The 21,838-nt window shown below is 38.2% G+C and overlaps 1 protein-coding gene across 1 annotated transcript; it reads right to left on the minus strand.

The window, feature by feature from the left end:
* Window positions 1-7,255: 7,255 nt before the first annotated feature.
* On the minus strand, window positions 7,256-21,619 carry LOC124777320 (60S ribosomal protein L8). Its single transcript, XM_047252679.1, has 5 exons — window positions 21,461-21,619; window positions 21,162-21,306; window positions 20,369-20,510; window positions 8,022-8,240; window positions 7,256-7,578 (listed from the first exon to the last, which is right to left on the minus strand). The coding sequence occupies exons 2-5, from the start codon at window positions 21,297-21,299 to the stop codon at window positions 7,301-7,303; spliced, it is 777 nt and encodes a 258-aa protein (XP_047108635.1). The 5' UTR covers window positions 21,300-21,306; window positions 21,461-21,619; the 3' UTR covers window positions 7,256-7,300.
* Between the last annotated feature and the right edge of the window lie 219 nt (window positions 21,620-21,838).

Below are 21,838 nucleotides of genomic sequence, written 5' to 3' on the forward strand. Positions count from 1 at the left end.
CCCCCGTATCTCCACTACTTCCTGTGTACACAGCGCATGTATATCTTAATGCCATATTTATTACGTTTGCTTTTTATGTATTGTCTAAATGACAACCTTCCCTCCAAAGAATCATTGCTTAATCTATTGATAAATCTCTTCCCGGGTAATACACTTGAGACATTCTCGCGTTAAAATAATCCAATATAGGTGTCATCTTATGTATCTTTCCTGGAACTGGATTTTTTACAAAATGCAGCGAGCGCAATAAGATCAAATACCATTCTCTGCTTATACTCATCGCTATTCCTCTATCTCAAACAGCGGTTCTTTCTTCCAGTAGTCTTGTAATCGCGAATATTTAACATTGCCCATATGCAACGAAACACCCAGGAAAACTAGTAATTCGCCTATATTTAGAGGTTTCCATTTACAGATCCTAGAGCCCTATTTTTGTATTTTCGCTCGGCAATATGTTGACTGCGTTATCGTTATCAACTACAAGTTGCAAAAATTCGTTTCTTACCAATAATCAGACGAAATCTATAGGAGAATTGCCAGAAGGATGAATTTGCAAAACTTCTTCCTTCGTAAATGGGTGATACTGCATATTATGTGGTTCTTTATGCCAGGACTCGCCTGGATTATCTCCGTGTGACAGGTCGGGGCTCTTTTTCATCGTCTATTTCCACACAATCGACGTGATCCATATCGTCAGACTCTGAACTGTCACGAGACATTCGAAAGCTGAGCTTCCTCGCTATCGTCACTTTGTAGCCTCTAAATGACAATCTCCGTGGTATACCTCGTCCTCACCACACAGAAAATCACTGTCGTCTAGTACACTAAGTAACTGTTCCTCTGTCAATTCAACACTTTCCCTGGTGTTGGTTCATTAGCCGCCATTACGAACAATATAAGTTCGATAACTGACCACACAACTAAAGTTTATGCACTTTGATGCTAGCTTAGACTCTGCAAGTATACTGAGTAATCCGACAGTGAGCGCGGACGCTTCTAAGCGTCAGCCGCACTGGCTTCTTGTGACGCTTATAAGCGTCAGCCGCAGCGAAAGTGTTAAACCATTCAATCAGGTTATTAACGTCTTCTAATGATTGTCACAGTCTTTTCTTTGAATTTTTGTTGGCATTGTCTTTCCAATCCTAAATATATATAAAGCAATTTGCAATTGTATTCTGTATGACTTTTCCACAAGTAAGCTCACTGACAGACAGATTTTCCTTTTTCAATATAGCAGAAATTCGCTGTTCTGGTGAAAGAATAGATTTTCTTTTATTTGAAGTAGCCATGACTTTTTACTACAGAGGAAAAATCACAACTATTAGCTGTTTGAAGTACCAATGACAACGAAATTTTAAGAGATTGTTGTGTCATACTGTCGACGAGAAGCCTTACAGTACAACAGTATTGTAATACCCTCTTCTGATTGTGGCCATCTTACAGGAAGGACGTTGTCAGTTAAAGAGTGGTCTTTGGTCGGGAATAAGGGTGGCCATCTTAAAGGTAATAAAGACGCATTCTTCTTATGGAAGGTTATTTCTGTTCCTTAAAAATATGCCCGTTCAGTGACGTTCAGCTTAAATGGGTAGTCTTCAAGAGGTTTCACTGTATTTTTTTTTTCTTCTTCCCAAGCATGCTTAGGCAGGATGCTGAAACAGAGCTTAAATAGCAGCAGGTGAATATTTCTGACAAGCACGATTCTAAATTTCATTGCAGTGCATCGAACATTTTGTGGGTTATCCAGCTGAACACAAGTTTCGTCGTCACTTCGACTTTTTCATAGAAGAGCCAATTATGTATGGAAGTCCTCAAAAGAGTTCAACTCGCACTGCAGATAGACTTTTACGTATCATTATTGCACAATTTGCAATCTATGAACAAACTAATATGATAACTAATGCTGAAGTGTGCTCTTTTCAGCATATTTTACCCTTTAAGACAGATCAAACAAAATTTCAAATAATTGGATGAATAACCAGTCTTATGGAATTGAAATTTTTCTAAGTGGCTGGTTCTCAAAGGGTTAAGCTCTGAAAGAGTGAAACACACTGGATTTAAGAAAGTCATCACACATTCTCACATGTAACAAATCACATTGCATACAAGGAAATTAACTTTGATTTGAACAGAACACTTCTCAAACCACCGTTCACAATATTTTCCCAGGACTTGTTTGAAATTTCAACAGCTGTGATGTCATATCATCAGAAGCAGTTTTTAGTTAGGAAGAATTGCATAGTCTTTGTCTGAAATCCTTTGACATTTTGCTGTCCGCAGACGATCTAGTGTCCACCATGTACTTTTTTGTTGTAAATGGAAATTTTCTTTAAAGCTGGTTTTATTTTGGTGTCATTCTATTGATTAGGTTTTATTGATGCAATATTCTGCAGTAGTTGTTGTGGCCTTCAGTCCTGAGACTAGTTTGATGCAGTTCTCCATGCTACTCTATCCTGCGCAAGCTTCTTCATCTCCCAGTACTTACTGCAACCTACGTCCTTCTGAATCTACTTAGTGTATGCATCTCTTTGTCACCCTCTATGATTTTTACCCTCCAATGCTAAATTTGTCATCCCTTGATGCCTCAGAACATGTCCTACCAACCGGTCCCTTCTCCTTGTCAAGTTGTGCCACAAACTCCTCCCCAATTCTATTCAATACCTCCTCATTAGTTATGTGAATTCTATTCAATACCTCCTCATTAGTTATGTGATCTACCCACCTACTCTTCAGCATTCTTCTGAAGCACCACATTTCAAAAGCTATTCTCTTCTTGTCCAAACTAGTTATCGTCCATGTTTCACTTCCATACATGGCTACACTCCATACAAATACTTTCAGAAACTACTTCCTGACAAATCTATGCTCAATGTTAACAAATTTCTCTTCTTCGGAAATGCTTTCCTTGCCATTGCCAGTCTACATTTTATATCCTCTCTACTTCGACCATCATCAGTTATTTTGTTCCCCAAATAGCGAAACTCCTTTAAGCGTCTCATTTCCTAATCTAGTTCCCTCAGCATCACCCGACTTAATTCGACTACATTCCATTATCCTCGTTTTGGGCTTGTTGATGTTCATCTTATATTCTCCTTTCAAGACACTGTCCATTCCGTTCAGCTGCTTTTCCAGGTCCTTTGCTGTCTCTGACAGAATTACAATGACATCGGCAAACCTCAAAGTCTTTATTTCTTCTCCATGGATTTTAATATCTACTCTGAATTTTTCTTTGTTTCCTTTACTGCTTCCTCAATATACAGATTGAATAACATCAGGGAGAGGCTACAACCCTGTCTCACTCCCTTCCCAACCACTGCTTCCCTTTCATGCCCCTCGACTCATAACTGCCATCTGGTTTCTGTACAAATTGTAAATAGCCTTTCGCTCCCTGTATTTTACCCCTGCCACCTTTAGAATTTGAAAGAGAGTATTCCAGTCAACATTGTCAAAAGCTTTCTCTAATTCTACAAATGCTAGAAACGTAGGTTTGCCTTTCTTTAATCTTTCTTCTAAGATAAGTCGTAAGGTCAGTATTGCCTCATGTGTTCCAATATTTCTACGGAATCCAAACTGATCTTCCCCAAGGTTAGCTTCTACTAGTTTTTCCATTCGTCTGTAAAGAATTCGTGTTAGTATTTTGTAGCTGTGGCTTATTAAACTGATAGTTCGGTAATTTTCACTTCTGTCAACACCTGCTTTCTTTGGGATTGGAATTATTATATTCTTCTTGAAGTCTGAGGGTATTTCGTCTGTCTCATACATCTTGCTCACCAGGTGGTAGAGTTTTGCCAGGAATGGCTCTCCCAAGGCTGTCAGTAGTTCTAACGGAATGTTGTCTAATCCCGTGGCCTTGTTTCGACTCAGGTCTTTCAGTGCTCTGTCAAGCTCTTCATGCAGTATTGTATCTCCCATTTCGTCTTCATCTACATTCTCTTCCATTTCCAGAATATTGTCCTCAAGTACGTCACCCTTGTATAGGCCCTCTATATACTCCTTCCACCTTCTTTGCTTAGAACTGGGTTTCCATCTGAGCTCTTGATATTCATACAAGTGGTTCTGTTTTCTCCAAACGTCTCTAAGTTTCCTGTAGGCAGTATCTATCTTATCCCTAGTGAGATAAGCCTCTATATCCTTACATTTGTCCTCTATCCATCCCTGCTTAGCCATTTTGCACTTCCTGTCGATCTCATTTTTGAGATGTTTGTATTCCTTTTTGCCTACTTCATTTACTGCATTTTTATATTTTCTCCTTCCATCAATTAAATTCAATACTTCTTCTGTTACCCAAGGATTTCTACGAGCCCTCGTCTTTTTACCTACTTGATCCTCCGCTGCCTTCACTACTTCATCCCTCAGAGGTACCCATTCTTCTTCTACTGTATCTCTTTCCTCCATTTGTGACAATTGTTCCCTTATGCTCTCCCTGAAACTCTGTACAACCTCTGGTTTAATCAGTTTGTCCAGATCCCATCTCAAATTCCCACCTTTTTGCAGTTTCTTCAGTTTTAATCTACAGCTCATAACCAATAGAAAGTGGTCAGAGTCCACATCTGCCCCTGGAAATGTTACAATTTAAAACCTGGTTCCTAGATCTCTGTCTTACCATTATATAATCTAAATGATACCTTCTAGTATTTCCAGGAGTCTTTCATGTGTACAACCTTCTTTTGTGATTCTTGAACCAAGTGTTAGCTATGATTAAGTTGTGCTCTGTGCAAAATTCTACCAGGCAGCTTCCTCTTTCATTCCTTTCCCCCAATCCATATTCACCTACTACGTTTCCTTCTCTCCCTTTTCCTACTCTCGAATTCCAGTCACCCATGACTATTAAATTTTCGTTTCCCTTCACTACCTGAATAATTTCTTTTATCTCATCAAACATTTCATCGATGTCTTCATCTGCAGAGCTAGTTGGCATATAAACTTGTACTATTGTAGTAGGTGTGGGCTTAGTGTATCTTTGCCACAATAATGCATTCACTATGGTGTTTGTAGTAGCTTACCCACATTCCTATTTTTTCATTATTAAACCTACTCCTGCATTACCCCTATTTGATTTTGCATTTATAACCCCGTATTCACCTGACCAAAAGTCGTTCCTCCTGCCACCGAACTTCACTAATTCCCACTATAACTTTAACCTATCCATTTCCCTTTTTAAATTTTCTAACCAACCTGCCCGATTAAGGGATCTGACATTCCACGCTCCGATCCGCAGAATGCGAGTTTTCTCTCTCCTGATAACGACGTCCTCTTGAGTAGCCCCGCCCGCAGAGCCGAGTGGGGGACTATTTTACCTCCAGAATATTTTACCCCAGAGGACGCCATCATCATTTAACCATACAGTAAAGCTGCATGCCCTCGGGAAAAATTACGGCTGTAGTTTCCCCTTGCTTTTAGCCGTTCCCAGTACCAGCACAGCAAGGCCGTTTTGGTTAGGGTTACAAGGCCAGATCGGTCAGTCATCCAGATGTTGCCCCTGCAACTACTGGAAAGGCTGCTGCCCCTCTTCAGGAACCACACATTTGTCTGGCCTCCCAACAGATACCCCTCCGTTGTGGTTGCACCTACGGTATGGCCATCTGTATCGCTGAGGCACGCAAGCCTCCCCACCAACGGCAAGGTCCATGGTTCATTCTGCAGTACTCTAAAATTCTTTGTTACAGTATCAGTTCTTACCACTCAAAATTACAAAAATTTAACCAAACTTAAATAACGGAAAATTCCTGGATTTCAAAAAACTGCTGCATTTTTCTCAATTTCCCAGCTGTTCCAGGGCATACACACCCTGTTTGTGTATAAAATTATAAATGCCAAATCACACATAAAAGTATGTTTTCACTATATAGAAGAACACAGTACTGTTTTAATAAAAAAAATCATGTTTTTCCTATACGGAATAGCTTGTTCACCAATTTCCTATACATTTTTAGGATTCACATCCAGCACTCAGTTAACAGTGGTACGAGAAGTACCCTCCATACCATCAGAGCTTATTGGCTGTAGACGTAGATAAAATTTTCTTCCAAAAGTGGTACTACAAATAATACAAAAAATATAATGGTGTTTTAATACACTACACAAGCTGAACACATTCCTGTCTCCTAATTTAGATGTTGAAAAATTTCTGCTGCATGAAAAACTACCAACATATCCAGACAACACCGATGCAGACAGCACTATTCAGCTGGGTATGCCTCATTGTACACCATGTTCTCTTTTTAAGATCTTGTTTTTGTATAATTTAAAAAAATTATATTTCAACCTAATATTGGCACAATAATTTGATCACGTGAACTGCTGAAAGAAAGCTAATGCTAAATGCACTTCTAAAATTGATAACCACTTAAATTTAATTTGAAGCAATATTTCTTACGCAGTTATCTTGTACACACCAATTGTAACATCATGATGATGATGATCTGGGTTGAGGGGCCATTCAACATCATGGTCATAAGCACCCTGACAAAAAGTCAACGTGAAATCTCATGGGTGGGGGATGAAGGCTGTCCACACATGCAGCCAAATCTAACACTTCAGTATCAATAACCTGAGGAGGTCCATCTTCTCATTTAAGTGATCTGTTTCCTATAGAAGTCCCAAGACCTAAGGGTCTGAATATATTTTACAAAACATATATTTAGACACGTGATAAGTAAGAAAATAGGTTACTAAAAATAAATAATTACCATATGTGCGCGGTAACATAATTTAATTGCAACATCTACATGAGAACTTTCATTCCCAGAAAGTGACATACTTCTCTCATACCTGCACTAATGACCTACAAAGGTGCTAGACTGTTGTGAATGTTTAGTGCTTGTGACGTACCATGAACAAATGACATTGTACTAATTTTCACACATCAGAACATTCCCAAATCCATGATTTCCTTTTACTGTCATAAATATACACAAGTATTGAATTAAATAGAGAGATGATATTCCCATCAAATGAGTAACAGCTCAGGGCTATTGCCAAATATTCCTGATTTGTTTGGTATAACAACTGTACATCACATACATGCCATCCTCCACTTATGAATCAGCCAAATGGTCTATTCTGCATCAGCTGCCCTCAGAAACTCATAGCACCATAGAACTTTGCTATCAGGAGCATGTTTACTTTTCTGCATGCAAACCACCCCCCTCCCTCAACACACACACCAAACAGAACTTTCATAACAAACATATTCATGCGCCGTCAACTACAGAAAAACCTGGTATGCCAAAAATAATGTATCAGAAAAACCAATTAATATCTTTGAATCATTTTATTTGCTTAATTTTTATACAACCAGTATTTAATCATCTCCCTTCTTTGTGTCTGTTTTGCCACCACGAATCCTTCCAGTTCTTCTGGCAGCAATAAGACCAATCTTTCTACCAGCACTAGTTCCACGTTTAACTGTTGAAGCTTTTCCAATGTGCTGATGGTTACCACCACCATGAGGATGTTCAACTGGATTCATAGCTACTCCTCTTACTTTAGGCCAGCAATTACGCTTAGCCTTGTATTTATGATATGCACGCCCAGCTTTAAGAATTGGCTTATCAATTCTTCCACCTCCAGCAACAATGCCTGTAAATGGAATAAATAACAGAATAAAGTAATTTATCATGAAACATTTACAATGCTGCTTAAGTACCCGACAGAGAAAAATTGACAACAGACCCAGGAATGGTCATCTCTTACCTCCCAAATCAAGCAGTTGCATAAGAAATATAAAAGAAATTTTACACAACTTTTAGCTATAAAGAATGCTTTGAATTACCTTCTAATACTTTGAGAGATAAAAAAAAGATGTTAGCCCATTAACTCAGAAAGAGCCTCTAATATTACACTCATGATGCTTCAGAATCAGTTATAGAATTCATCATCGTGAACAGGCTAACAGTTACACTAATACGTTTATGAAGAAGAGATTTGCATAAATTTAACTGAATGTCCACATTAATTCAACACATACAAGTCTCACTGACCACTAAAACTGGACCACTACACTGTTTTACAATAATACCTACCAACCATGGCTCGATTGTTTGAAGGTATAACTTTCTTTGCACCTGATGGCAACTTCACACGAGTTTTCTTAGTGTCTGGATTATGCGCAATCACAGTTGCATAATTGCCCGACACACGAGCAAGGCGACCACGGTCTCCTGTTTTCTCCTCTAAGTTGCAAACAATTGTCCCTTCTGGCATTGTACCAACAGGCATCACATTTCCAATTTGCAAGTTTGCTGTAACATACAAAAAAGGTGATGAAACTGTCAAGACTCTACTGGGAGTAAAATACTTCATATGCTGGGGGCAGGGAGGGAGGCAACACACCATTAATTTTTAGTGCAAATGAAATTTACTGCAAACACTACACACACTTATTTAAGTTCAGGGACATGTACACAAACACTAGATATTATATCAATGACATTCAGAATAAAAACATTTATTGTACCAGAACAAACATAAATGTTAATATTTTAACTGATCGTACAAAGAGACCTTCTCCACTTCATGCTTGCCCATTTCAATAGACGTAACAAGTAAATTTCGTTGGTGTGAGCCGCACTCATTCTGCTGAAGGATTCATCACATGGACAGTTTTTCTGCAATAGAAATCTGCCATACAGGTATTGCCACACATTCACCAGATGGGTTACACTTGAGTGAAACCTGACCAGCATCCAAGACCGTAGTGAAATATGACATCACTTGACAAAGGAGATAAACAGCAGGAAGACAAGTACAGGGAAGGACCATTATAAAATATGTTTGGGCCCCAGGTCAAACAGTACTGGCTCATAAAATATTCAAACCCCCAGGAAAAAGAAGCTGGTGGGTGCAACATACCAATTTAGAAACACGCCAGTATAAAACCATCATGTTAACACTACAACTTCACCTTTATTAGAAATATACAATTGGAAACACTTCATTGTAACTAATTTTAGACTCTCAAACTGTCTAATTATTGAAGTATGCACTGTCTCCCACCTTCCAAATGATTTGGTATGTGAATTACAGTGGGCCCTTCCATTTAATCTGAACTCCAAACCATGGCCCATCTTTTCACTTTTACAAATCAATGCCAGAGGAGAAATTAAGACATAACAAACAGCTAATAATTTAAGTGCTTGTACACATGATGCAGCAGTCAGAACACTACTACATTCCATAACAAAATACAGGTAAGGTTAATAGCACTGCTTTGCTATTTGTCTGCAGCAACATTAGAAGCTGGGTTGCACAATACTGTCATATGATGTCAAGTGTAAATGCTTTCTCAGGTAGAACACATATTACTTATTAATTTGGGGGTCTTGGGAAGAAAATTTCTAAGTTACAGTACATACTGGACACACTGTACTACTGTATTTTAGTCATCTGTTTTGTGTCAACACAACAAAAGCAATTGCACGGGAACACACAATTTCCTTGAAACTCAACTTTGCTGCAATTTTAATAGCTTATGTGTGAATGACATTAATAAAGGAGAAAAGTTTACATGTTCCAATCTTTCACCTCAACAAGAATTAAATTCCGAATTATTTAGCAATACAGAAGCACTGTGTTGTTGTTAGGTATACAAACAAAAGGAACACAGCTTTGCTAGTATTTGGAATGAACTTCCTTTTTCAAAGTTGTATGAAAAGAGCATGCGCAGTAGTGGGCTAAAGCAAAATTATTTGTTAGAGTATCAGTTCTTACCAGTCAAAACTACAAAAATTTAACTGAAAACTAAAACAATGAAAAATTCCCAGGATTCTAAGAAATCCTGGGTTTCTCCCCATGAAAAAATTTCAGAGTTTTTCCCGGGACATATACACCCTGATAAAACACTATTTGAAGTAGGCACAGGAAATAGCTTTCATCATACTTTCGGATTTTGGAAGCAGTGAAATAGTTCACATTCCAAACCGCCATTGCAAGAAGTCAGATAGGATATCAAATACTGACATTCACTGACTACTGCCAGGCAACCAAGGACTATCGATTCATTGATAGGGAGATGTGCCACATAACTGCTAGCAGGGATGTATGTTTCCCGGAGGATGAGAATTTTCCACATTTGAAGATAGAGGAACATAAATCACAAATACCTTACAATTTAAACAAAAAGCAGTTTTTCACATAATCTATACTTCACCAGGGTTGCTACAAGTTTCCCCAAGTGAAATTTCCTGTTTTCCAGACAAGTTTGAGCATTTTTTCCTGATGAATTTTGAGATCTCAAGGGTAAGTTAAGATGTAAGTTGACTATTTGTCTTTGCAGGTACAGGAAACAATAGAGCAAATGAGGAAAGATCTATTGAAAAAGCTTTGAAGCAGATGGCATTTCCTGGCATGAACAAAAATCTTAAGTACTAAGATTACCTTTTGTAATGAACTGTTTTTGGATGGAGAAAGCAAGCCAAAAGGTATATGTATTTCATTAAGACCACTGGTGTTAAAGCACATTTGGTGACTAAAATATGCATTTCCTTGGAGATGCAAGACACATTTAAAATACCTTCACTGATTTCAGAAGTAACCTCAGAAAAAAGTAGGTCCCTTGAAAGAAGTGTGTAAGATGAAGGACAATCGTGTAAACCAACACTGTAGGTGACCGGCAATAGTAGCATATGAAGTACCAGTGACAGATGATTTCTTCTTCTTCTTCTTCTTCTTCTTCTTCTTCTTATCGCCCATACTAACATATGAACTACTTTTGAAGTGCCAAAATGTACTAAAATAAATAAAATGTCTATAAAACACCACACTGCACAATGTACTTGTAGTAAGACAGTCAATTCCTGGAATCTGTTGCCCATGGCATCTGGCCTTCTGAGGATCACCCCAGTCCTGGGTCCATGAATAAACCATGAAAATCTGCTGCATTACGCTACACACAAAGAGACATGGCCTGCGAGTGGATCAGTGAGACTAGATCTGATGGGCAGGACTTGCACATTAGTGGGAACCGAATGGCTTCAGATCAGCAGACTTGATCCATTACAGATACCCGCAGAAATGGCTTCCAGTTTAGGCGCATCGTGGAAATCAAACCTTGTGGCCAACTATTCACGAGCCACAGGCAGCATGTTGTTGAAATTAGACCACCATGATCAATCTGCGCAACATATAATTTGTTCAAATACTCTGAGAATCAATAATGAGGATAGGTAGCAACTCACTGTAAATATGATTGCCAAGCTGCAAACAGGCACATAGAAAAATGACAATCACACTCTCTCAACTAAATTTTCAGACAAAGCCTTCATCAGGAAAGGAGAGCAAATGTGCACAAAATCACTCAGGCACACATGACCGCTGTCTTGGGCCACTGTGTTTGGAGAGAATCAGATCTAACAAAACCACTCCTCACACCTCCCTGCCTCTTGGTGGCAGCTGCTAGGCTAGTGGCAAGATGTGATAGAACTGACTGCAAGCCGTGGGGAGTGGTATGAAGAACAGAAGCAACAGGAATGAGGGAGTAGGGAAGCAGCACACGTACTCCACAGCGCCCAACCAGTGACCATGCATGACACCTCAGTAAACAACCATTTCATATACTGACAAAAACGAGATTTTTCCAGTGTTTTTTATTTTTTCAAATTTCCCTGACGTGTGTGAAATTCCCTGATTTCCAGAACCTGTGACAACACTGTTCACATACTGAAGAAATTTAATCATAGATAGGGGTAATGAATACTTATGGTCTTGACAGTGATTGATGGTGATGAATATGATGACAAAAAATAGATCACATAGTTCAACAAAGTGTTACAAGGTCAATCACAAATTCAGTGAAGGGACTGACCATTTTATTTATAACTTGCAAGGAAGACTTCCAAAGACACACAAATGTCAGTAACTTCGGAAGGGATGAATAAAGAAGAGTGGAAAAGCAATTACACAACAATTCACTCACTATGATACACTGGAAGAGGTACCCCAAAGGGCACACATATCTCCATGTGAAGTGAGTATGAAAGATAAAGCTTGGGGTTGGCATACACCAGAAACATTAAAGGCACATCTAATAGAAGGATGCTCTCAAGTTCAAGGTGATAATTATCAAGAAACCTTCCCACCAGCAGATAAGCTCAAATTAGATATTCTATATATGGCAGCTGAAAGGCACCTTAAGATCAAACATGTTAACACCATCTCTATTGAAACCTCAAGGAAGGAAATATCTTGTCATTCCACCAGAAAACTTTGTAGCTCCTGGAAAAGTATGGAGAATGGAGAAAGCAGTTTATGGACTTATGCCTGGCCAGAACTGCAATAAAAAAATTGATGACATGTAAACAAACTGAAAATATGCTATTATTTGTAACAGACAAATGTTTTGGAATCACATCAAAAATCTTTCAAAGAGATTTTTTAAGACTAAAGATTTAAGACTGGTAAGCTAATACCTGGCATGGGAATTACAGAAATGAGAAAAAATTGGATCTGCCAAGAAAAGTTTGAGAAATTTGAAACAAATGAAGACAAGCCAATGTCAACAACTCTCAATCTCAATTTGGCCCCTGTATGTACTTTATCAGGAGGCAATGGGTATTTATACAAAAATGTATTGTGTTGTCTATATCCTTAATAAATATGATCACTGTTTTAAAAGCCACTGGCTGTTAGCATAGGCATCCACAACAGAGACATGCCCTCGTGCAATCTGCTCATTAAATTCTCAATTTCTAACAACAATTGTCTGTGATTGTTCTAAGCCTTAGATATTACACTGTCTAGCACAACTGGAAATAGCAGTTGGCATGGTTCTTCAATAATGCATCTAACTGGAAGACAAGGGTCACCTTGGCTCAAAATCTATTCTACCTGCTAATTTGAGGCTGGTTTCACAAGGGATATCTCATCTAATGCAATACTAGTCCTGGGATACAATTTCCCCAAAAGACATTGCTTTCAAAATGCATTTTGATAAAGTGAAGGCACGAAAATAATGCAATAAATCTGCTGAGATCATTGGATATGAAATTTTGTAAGCATAGTGTTTTTGCTGATTTGTTCTGTTGCCCAACAGGCTACTGACAAACTTACTTTTTTCCCAATGTCAAATTTTTAATTCAGATTGTCAATCACACTTTTTGGTATATGACTGACAATACTTATTTGTAACTTCTTGGCTGCCCATATTTAATCAGGAAGATATATTTTCCCATCAATGAATAAAATAAGTTTTACTTATATTCTTATTAATAGTAGAAAATGGTGTAATTTATGTATATTAATGAAATACGCAGATCACTTAAGTATCAAAGAAATCAAGCCTAAAAACATTGAGTGATTACCCAGCAATTCTTTGAGGCTTAGTTTTTTGTATTTCCTCTCAGATATAGTCCTTAGGGCACAATAAGTCTCAAACTTACCAACCAACAATGTAAGGAAACTGATGGATTGCTATTCGCTGTAAAGAAAACATGTCGAGTTGCGGACAGGCATAATGAAAAGACTGTTACACATCTAGCGTTCGGCTGAAGTCTTCTTCAGAAAAGGAGAAGAGAGAGTGTGCATGCATGCACAAAGCAAGCAAATCTCAAACATGACCATTTCCTGCAACTCTGACCAGACCAAGCTGTCGTAGATGACCATCATGTGTGTATGAGGTGTGCTTGCTCATGAATGAATGTGTGCGTCTTTTCCTTTTCCTTCGCTTTGGCCAAAAGTTAAATGTGTAACAGTCTTTTCATTATACCTGTCTGCAACTCAACGTGTCATCTTTACAGCAAGTAGCAATCTATCGTTTTCCTTATAATTTCAACTTGCCAGTTTCCACTGTTATAATTACTGATCAGCTATACCAAAAATTTTAGAATATTGCCCCCTATTGGTTAGATTTCTTTGGACACCCTTGCTTGTCGTCATAAATGTTGAGATATCTAAAGGTAAACAATCATAAGCTAAAAACTGGTTCTCTCTAGCTACAGCAACAGAGAAATAATGACCTTCAGTGATGCAGGCTGGGTAATAAAATCAGTGGCAGATACTTGAACTGGTTCATACACACATGGAAAATTCTTTAATTTTGTGGTCTAGTAGAAAACAAACTTTTCTACTCGTGAAGCTGATTACATGACTGACAGCTATTCAAAATTTTAAGTTATATCCATGAGTCACAAAGCAGGTTAAAATATATTTGATGTAAGAGCCATACAGCCAGATAAGATAAGAATCTAGTGACAAATTCTAAAAATATTTAGTCAGAAAGTAGCAGTCAGACTGTTAATGTTGAACATCTGTCTTCTAAAGAAATATTAGTTGATACTTTCACAAAACCCCTCAGTAATGCTAGACATGAAACATGTAAGAAACTTGCCTTGTAAAATAAGTTGGAGTGTGGCTTCATTTGAACATAAAACTGTGTTTGCATATCAATATAATGATATTTTTGGAGTATGTACATTAATATTGACAGCTTTCTGTTTACTCCTTGTTTTTGCTGTTAATTTGCATTTGTGTATATGTAATCACTGCAAAGCACATACTATTTTTTCATTTAACAAAATCTTTTGCACAACTTTCACATTAATTATACTAAAAATGCTGAACAGTTTCTACAGCCACTGGCACAGCATGGGATACTGTAACTAGGCTTTATAAAATCTGTTGCTTCCCAAAAATAGGTTATTTGATGCTGAAGTATGAGAATTGTTACTAATAATGAAATATACTTAGTTCGGTATCAAGCAGCTGTATAAAAGCTATACAGCTATTTTTTAAACAAATGATTTTACACAAATTGTGTAAGAATGAACACACTCCTGTGTTGATATAATGCTTACACAATGTTAGAGCAATTGAACAAGGAATTTATCGCAAGCCCGGAAAATTTGTTGCAACACCTAGTGGAATTCTGCACCACACACAAGAGATGCAATTTCATCCATTGCAAGGTTTTTAAAACAGTGTGAGAAAAGCATTGTACTTAAATCTAAATCTAATTAGTAACAAAGTTTAAGTGCAAGGTGTTGTTTAGTAATTTTACCGTGTGTGTGACACACACACACACACACACACACACACACACACACACACACACACACACACACACACAGAGAGAGAGAGAGAGAGAGAGAGAGAGAGAGAGAGAAATAGTCTTACCAGATCCACAGAATTTACAATTCTGTAAATACAGCAAGGCACTGGCACAACAATTGTTGAGTGTGACAGGTTTGCCAAGGCATATTCACAATTTGGCCTTCTCATCTTATAAATAATTGTAATTCTTAGAAATGTGTGAGCTTGCTTTTTTGCAGTAGTTTGCTCAAGGTAAAGTAACAATTTTACTCCGACTTCTGAAGGTTAGTATGATGAATTATTCACATGCCCCTGCTGTGTTGGCAGCTCTTGCACTGCATGCTGATGTTGGCAATTTGATCCTGTTGTTCGTGTCAAGTCAGGTGATAAGTGTCAGTAGCTAATGAGAATCGCTGTTATCTAATAACTTGTTTTGGTGAAAGCTAAGGATTAGTGAGTATTGATCTGGTTATTGTGGGCTATAAAGTTGGTTACTGGTTTTCGTCTGTTTCTCTGGATGTAACAATTCCCTTCGGATACTTTTTCATATTCCAATGTTATGCTACGAGTTGTGAAATTAAATAATGTGACTGGAGGAAAGCTGTCTGTGGTAAGGGATTGATCTCTAGTGGAGCTGAGCTCTAGGTTGGGTTAAAACATTACAGTTAGGGTTGCAAAACACAATGAATGTGACTTGAGGAAAAATGGGTGTGGTGGAGGGGCTGCTCTGTAACATTAGCCAGATAATTGTTTCGAGAACTTTGTGGCACATTTTTGCATAATTCATGAGGTTGTGGTTATACTGGAACTTAAGAGTGCAGTTTGAATTTTAAGAATATTCTGTTTTATGATGACATTCTGCACAATAGGGCCTATATTCCATTATGCCACACTGAAATTTCACACATTCCACACCATGACATTTATCAAATGCTTTTCTCATTGGTTCTGCCATTTTGTCTAATCATCCGCCACATATACTGTGTTCACATATCACTCACCACACAACCAGTTACCAACTGCAGCATGCGACACAGAAACCACCAAACCACAAGCACACTTTTACTTGATCAAGTACCCAAATGTTTAGCTAAAATTTTAGCAACCCATCAGGACCTTAAGAACTGCTTTTCTTCAAGAGATTATACTTTTTGCACTAACATTTTTAGTAATTCCTTGAAACTACTTATTTTCAAATAAATTGTAATAAAAATAAGGTGGACCAAAATTGTGCCTCTTCCTGAGGGCAGACAAGTGAATAAAAGTAAAACCATGAAAGCTAAACACAAAACATCCACAGGTGGCCACAATATTTGCCAGTCCCACTTCAATTGCAAGGTTTTCATATCCTGGCCAAATACAAATATGCCAAATCTGTTATCAGCAATAAGAATGGCAACAAATGGTTGGAAACCAACCACTACTAATTCATGTTCCAAAACAACATTTCTGCGACTGCTCTTCAAACCGGATGAGAGATAAGTTATGAAATTTTAAGCCCCTTTTACACGACTGACTGACTTGATTGACGTGAGAGGGTATACTGCAATACCCCTGGTGTTACAATCCGCACTGATTTTCACTCGTCTCATGTGGTCATATTTCATTTAAACATCAGCAGCAAAATTGATTGCATTGGGAGAACTGTCTGCTGCGCAGTTTACCACCTGAACAATGTCAAGTGCAGTTATGAGAGACTAAACATTTCAAAAAGTTTACAATACACTGCAGTAACAAAAGGTAGGAAAAACCAACGAGTTTATTAATGACCAAAGCAGAATTCATAGTGGACCTTCTTGTCAAAAGTCCGTGTTAATTAAGTACACTCTTGACAACAAAGAATAAGAAGTGTCATCCAAACATTTCAAAACACACATTGATTTGCTCAAGATAATGTGTAAAACATGTCAAGCAATATCTAGAACACAATAAATAGTGTTTTTCGTATTCATTCTTAGTATCTTGTTTCCTTGCTATATGTCAAATAACATCAAAATTAATGTATCTCTTAACTATAGCAGTATTGCATTACCTTTCTCATGTACAAGAAATGCAACTGTTACATAACAGTATTTCCAGATTATTAAAAAACATAACTCTTTGGTAATTTCCAAGAATGTTTGCCTATTGAAGCCGCAGGCTCCAAACAATATACAATAGAGTCCCATTAATCCGAAGTAATTGGGACCGGACCTTGTTCGGATTAGCTGGAATTACGGTGTTGAATTTCTAGAATGAAGCATACCAAGCAGATAAGTAGGTACACCGCAGTAGAAAAAAAATGGGAACACAGGTGGGAACAATGGCTCACTCTCACTCCCTGCCCTTGTTGAGACCTTTGTTGTGTCTGAGGCCAGTGCACTGCCAATTGGCTCGCAAAACGCTTGGTTATGTTAGTTATCAATCGCTGGCATGCGTAACAGTTGTATTCGTTCAGGTTTAGTTGTGTACATATTTTCGTCACAAGTAAACAGAAATATACATTACCTCAGAGAAAAACTGAATGCTTTGAAGCAGATAGACATTGGTGAGAATGTGTCTAAACTGTCAACACCACTGGGTATTGGTAAAGCAACCATTTGCGATTGAAAGAAGACCGAGTGAAACTTGAACATACTTGTGCCACATCTTCGGAAAAAATCACACTATAATTCGGCAGACTCTGAAACAGTCTCAGTACGATGAAGAGGGTTAATCTTTTCCTTTGGTTTCACAGAAAAGAGAAAGAGGAACTCTTCCGAATGGAGCACTGGTTCATGAGAATGCTGTTTACCCAAACACGTTAATGAATGGTGACGAGTCAGTGTGAATATGGGTTGGTTGAACAGGTTCAAAAAACATCATGGAATCCATAAGCTAACAATAACTGGAGAGAAGCTTTCTTCTCCTCATGATGCAGTGAAGGAATACTTGGGGGAGTTTGACAAAATAAGAGATGTGACTGTTAGCATGTAGCAACAGTGCTGGTAATCACAAGGTGCCTTTAATGCTGATAGGCAAATTTGCTTGGCCCAGAGCTTTTAAAAACTGCAACACGAAGTTCCTGCCGATATATTATCGTAACCAGAAAAAAGCAAGGATGGATGGTAAGCTGTTAAAAGAATAGTTTCAGGCCCAGTTTGTTACCTCTGTTGAACAGTTTTCTAAGGAAAATCATTTGACGGGTCAACAGAAGCGTCCGATCCCATGCGTCGGCTTTGACCCGTGACGTAAGGGTGTTGTCGTGTGTGACGTCATGACAGCTCGGAGTTTGGTTAGAGTGTGGCTGTCTCCAGTTCTGTTTTATCTTATTTTATTTACTTTTCTGATCTGTTCGTTCTATCTCGTGAGATTTTTTTTAAATTTAAAAACACTTATTACTTATTTTAAATATCTGTTTCCTCGAATTTCTGTTTTAGTTTATTATATTTATCTTTCTGATCTGTTCGTTCTATCTCGTGAGATTTTTTTTTAAAAAAGAGAAAACACTAATCAGCTACTGAAGCATCTTTATCTTCTATGGGTTGCAGGGGTTACGACCCCTGGGGAGGTGGGTGGGTATTCATGCATGGCTGTCTTCACTTACACGTTGTAGCTACGCAAGGCGTCTAAATTTGTTTATATTTAGTTTGCCCCCCACCCAAAACACCCCATTTCCCGCGCTTGTCCCGTTAGTGTCATTAGGGTTCTTGTGGAAAGTGTGTGTGTTTGTTTTTGTTTCCACCATATTTGTGACGTCATGGGTCAAAGCAGACGGGTGGGATCGGACGCTTCCGTATTTCCTCATTTGTCACCCAATGCAATACTTTTGATTGATAAGATAAGATTGATAAGATCTCACCCCAGCACTGAGGAATTATGTGATGGAGAAATTGTGGCGAAGTTTTTGCCGTTGAATGTTACACCACTTCTACAGCTGGTGGACCAGAGCGTACTGCAAACATTAAAACCAATTTACAGGAAACTATTTTCAAGAATGCTGATAGTATTCCTTTAGTGGACTAAACAAAAAAAAAGACCAATGTGAAGGATGTCATTTATTGGGCCACTGAGGCATGGCAGAATATTTAACAAAATACTCTACGAAAACTGTGGACATCTCTTCAATTCCAGGACAACCTAGTTGAAAATGAAGAGGAAAATCTACTACAAATGATACAGACAATCCCTTGACGTGACGAAACTAGTGAAGGAGATGTAGATGAGTGGATGGCAGCTGATGGGGCGTTTGTGGAGAACCTTATTGACACTGATTTAGTTGCTGCTGTGACAAGACCAGGAAGAACTGGACTGCTGTGACTGAAGCGACAATGAGGCTGAGATTGACAAAGGAGAGCTGCTGCCACACAGTGATGCAGCAGAAGCCCTTTACCTCGCACTATGTTATTTGGAGCAACAGCCCACTGTTACACGTGCTGATTTGCTGTTTACAAGACACTGGAGCAGCTATGCGTCATAACAGACTGCCTAGTAAGTTTGACAGCTTTTCTTTCACTGTTATGAATTGTTTAAACCTAATTTTTTCTTGCCAATTTTTCTAATACATGTTTACTGTGCTATGAAAATTTAAATAGTGTGTGTGTGTGTGTGTGTACAGCAGCTTACCGCACGATTTTCCATACTTACACTAACACTTTTCATATTCACATTAACCGAATGTTCGGATTACTGGGGTTCGTATTAGCAGGATTCTGCTGTATATCAAACATGTGATTCTAAATCGATCATGCAATTATGGTGGCAGGTGTTATGAGCACGTTTATGGTGGCCACTACAGCAACGACTAAAGAAGAGCATTACTAAAATAGTAGTAATCATAAAGGAAACTACCTACCTCACTCATCATTGACATTGTCGAGAAATTCCATTTGATGACTATGCTACAGCAAGCATACCCTTTTTGCCGTAACCTGGGTAGACTGCCAGTGTCGCGCAAAAATATGGGTAGTGTGTCACATTTCCGACAAAAACTCAAACAATTTTCTACATTGCATAAACATGGGATTAGATTCTTCACGAGGCAATCGGCCAAAGAAACATCTACAATACCAGACATCCCACTCACTACCAACAAATTGTTTGGGTTTTCCTAGCAACTCACAAATAATTTATCGTACTGCAAGGCACCACAATCGTGTGATCAGTTTAGAATCGCACGTTTGATATATATTGTTTTTCGCCTGCGGCTTCAATAGGGAAACATTCTTGGAAATTACCAACGAAATCAAACTGTTACACAACAGTATTTCTAGGTTAAAAAACGTAATTCATTAATTAACACACTACAAACAACTTCATGAAACAAACAGTTCTGACACTTAACAGATAATTGGTTCATTGCAAGTCAAATTACTAAAAAAGGTTATACCTTTCTTTCCACAGTACAGGAACTGACCCGTGTACATGCCTTCTGGCGCAATAAAGAGTTCTTTACGCGTCTTGAATCTGTATGGATCCCTGAAGTGAACAACTGCAAGCGGAGCCCCACGTCCTGGATCATGTATGATATCCTGAAAGCAATTTGTCATCATCCGACAAAGCAATTTGTCAACAGACAGCACAAAGAAATTCGAATATATAATTAAAATTCTAAACATATAACCACTTTACAGGGAGTTTAACATATATGTTATACACGATCAAATGAGAGCATATGTAGGGCTACACTATCCATAGAACACCACTTATCAGCTAAGTATATGGTCTTATAGCATAGCCATGAGAAGCACGTCTTAATTACGCCGCTGAAGACATTTACCTAAATAGTCATTACAAAGGACGAAGTTATTTTCTTGACCATACACTATGGAACTCACAACAAAAGAAATTCATGCCTAGTATGTCATTCCAGGCCGTTACTTTTACACACCACTTACTTACCGACAGGAGAAACAAAAATGTCACCTTTCGCTAGAAGCTAAACCGCAAATAGTAAAATAATAATGGGACGTTAAACAAAGCAATTGGTGATCCAAGTCAATACAAACCAAGACATTAATACAGAATCAAGAACTGTGGTACAGTAATGACAGTGCCGTCACACAGCGTATTGATCAGATTCAAACATTCCTAATGCCCGACGTAGATTGACGTAACTTTAAGAACGAAATGTGTATTATACATTTACGAACTATGCATGAAAGGTAAACGCTGATTTTTACCTTAACAACTCCTTTAATATAACCATGGCGTTCAGCGAAGTCTAAAGCTCGAAGTCTTGGCGCCCCTTTCCTGTGTTTTGTGTGGGAACGAAACACACTGCCAGCACCCTTCCTCTGAGCTCGTATCACACGTCCCATTTCTAACCTGCAATTAAGTACGGGACATGTTAGCGAAAAATCTCTGTTGATATGCAATTCAGTTCACTCAACTTAATAATCACAAATAAATAATAGGAAAATGTGAGAATAGTAACAGAATATCTCGATTGAAAGAGATTTCCTTCACACGTTAAAATTACCAGCTTTCAACCCAACTCGTACACTCCTGAAGACCCACACGGAAGCAGCAGGAAATTGAGTTCGACGACTCTCGCAAGTCGATATATCGCTGTACAAGAGGTCGATGGAACTACTCGAACAGTAATTTGCTTCTTTGCTAATGAGATTACAATAACAGAATTCTTACGTGAACTAAAGAATTTGATCTAAATAAAAAATATGAGACTGAAATAAATAGGAATTAAAATATGTCAATGGAAAATTTGGGAAGGAAAAAGTGACGTCAGAGGTAGCATGTATTGTATGAGCAGTAGATGTGATACCGCCATTAGTAGTCTTCTAAGCTTTAGCATTTCACGTCTACGTACACCAGCGATACACTTATGTTTTGTTTTGTA

The sequence above is a fragment of the Schistocerca piceifrons genome, chromosome 2, assembly GCF_021461385.2.
Source record: "Schistocerca piceifrons isolate TAMUIC-IGC-003096 chromosome 2, iqSchPice1.1, whole genome shotgun sequence".
NCBI classification, from domain to species: Eukaryota; Metazoa; Arthropoda; class Insecta; order Orthoptera; family Acrididae; genus Schistocerca; species Schistocerca piceifrons.

What these genes read in the sequence shown, in the direction of transcription:
- LOC124777320 (XM_047252679.1), bottom strand. Translation starts at nt 21,299, where the DNA reads ATGGGACGTGTGATACGAGCTCAGAGGAAGGGTGCTGGCAGTGTGTTT. An exon ending in ATATTAAAGGAGTTGTTAAG is followed by an intron (nt 20,511 to 21,161) that starts GTAAAAATCAGC and finishes AATTGCTTTCAG; the next exon opens with GATATCATACATGATCCAGG. An exon ending in AAACAATCGAGCCATGGTTG is followed by an intron (nt 7,579 to 8,021) that starts GTAGGTATTATT and finishes TTCCATTTACAG; the next exon opens with GCATTGTTGCTGGAGGTGGA.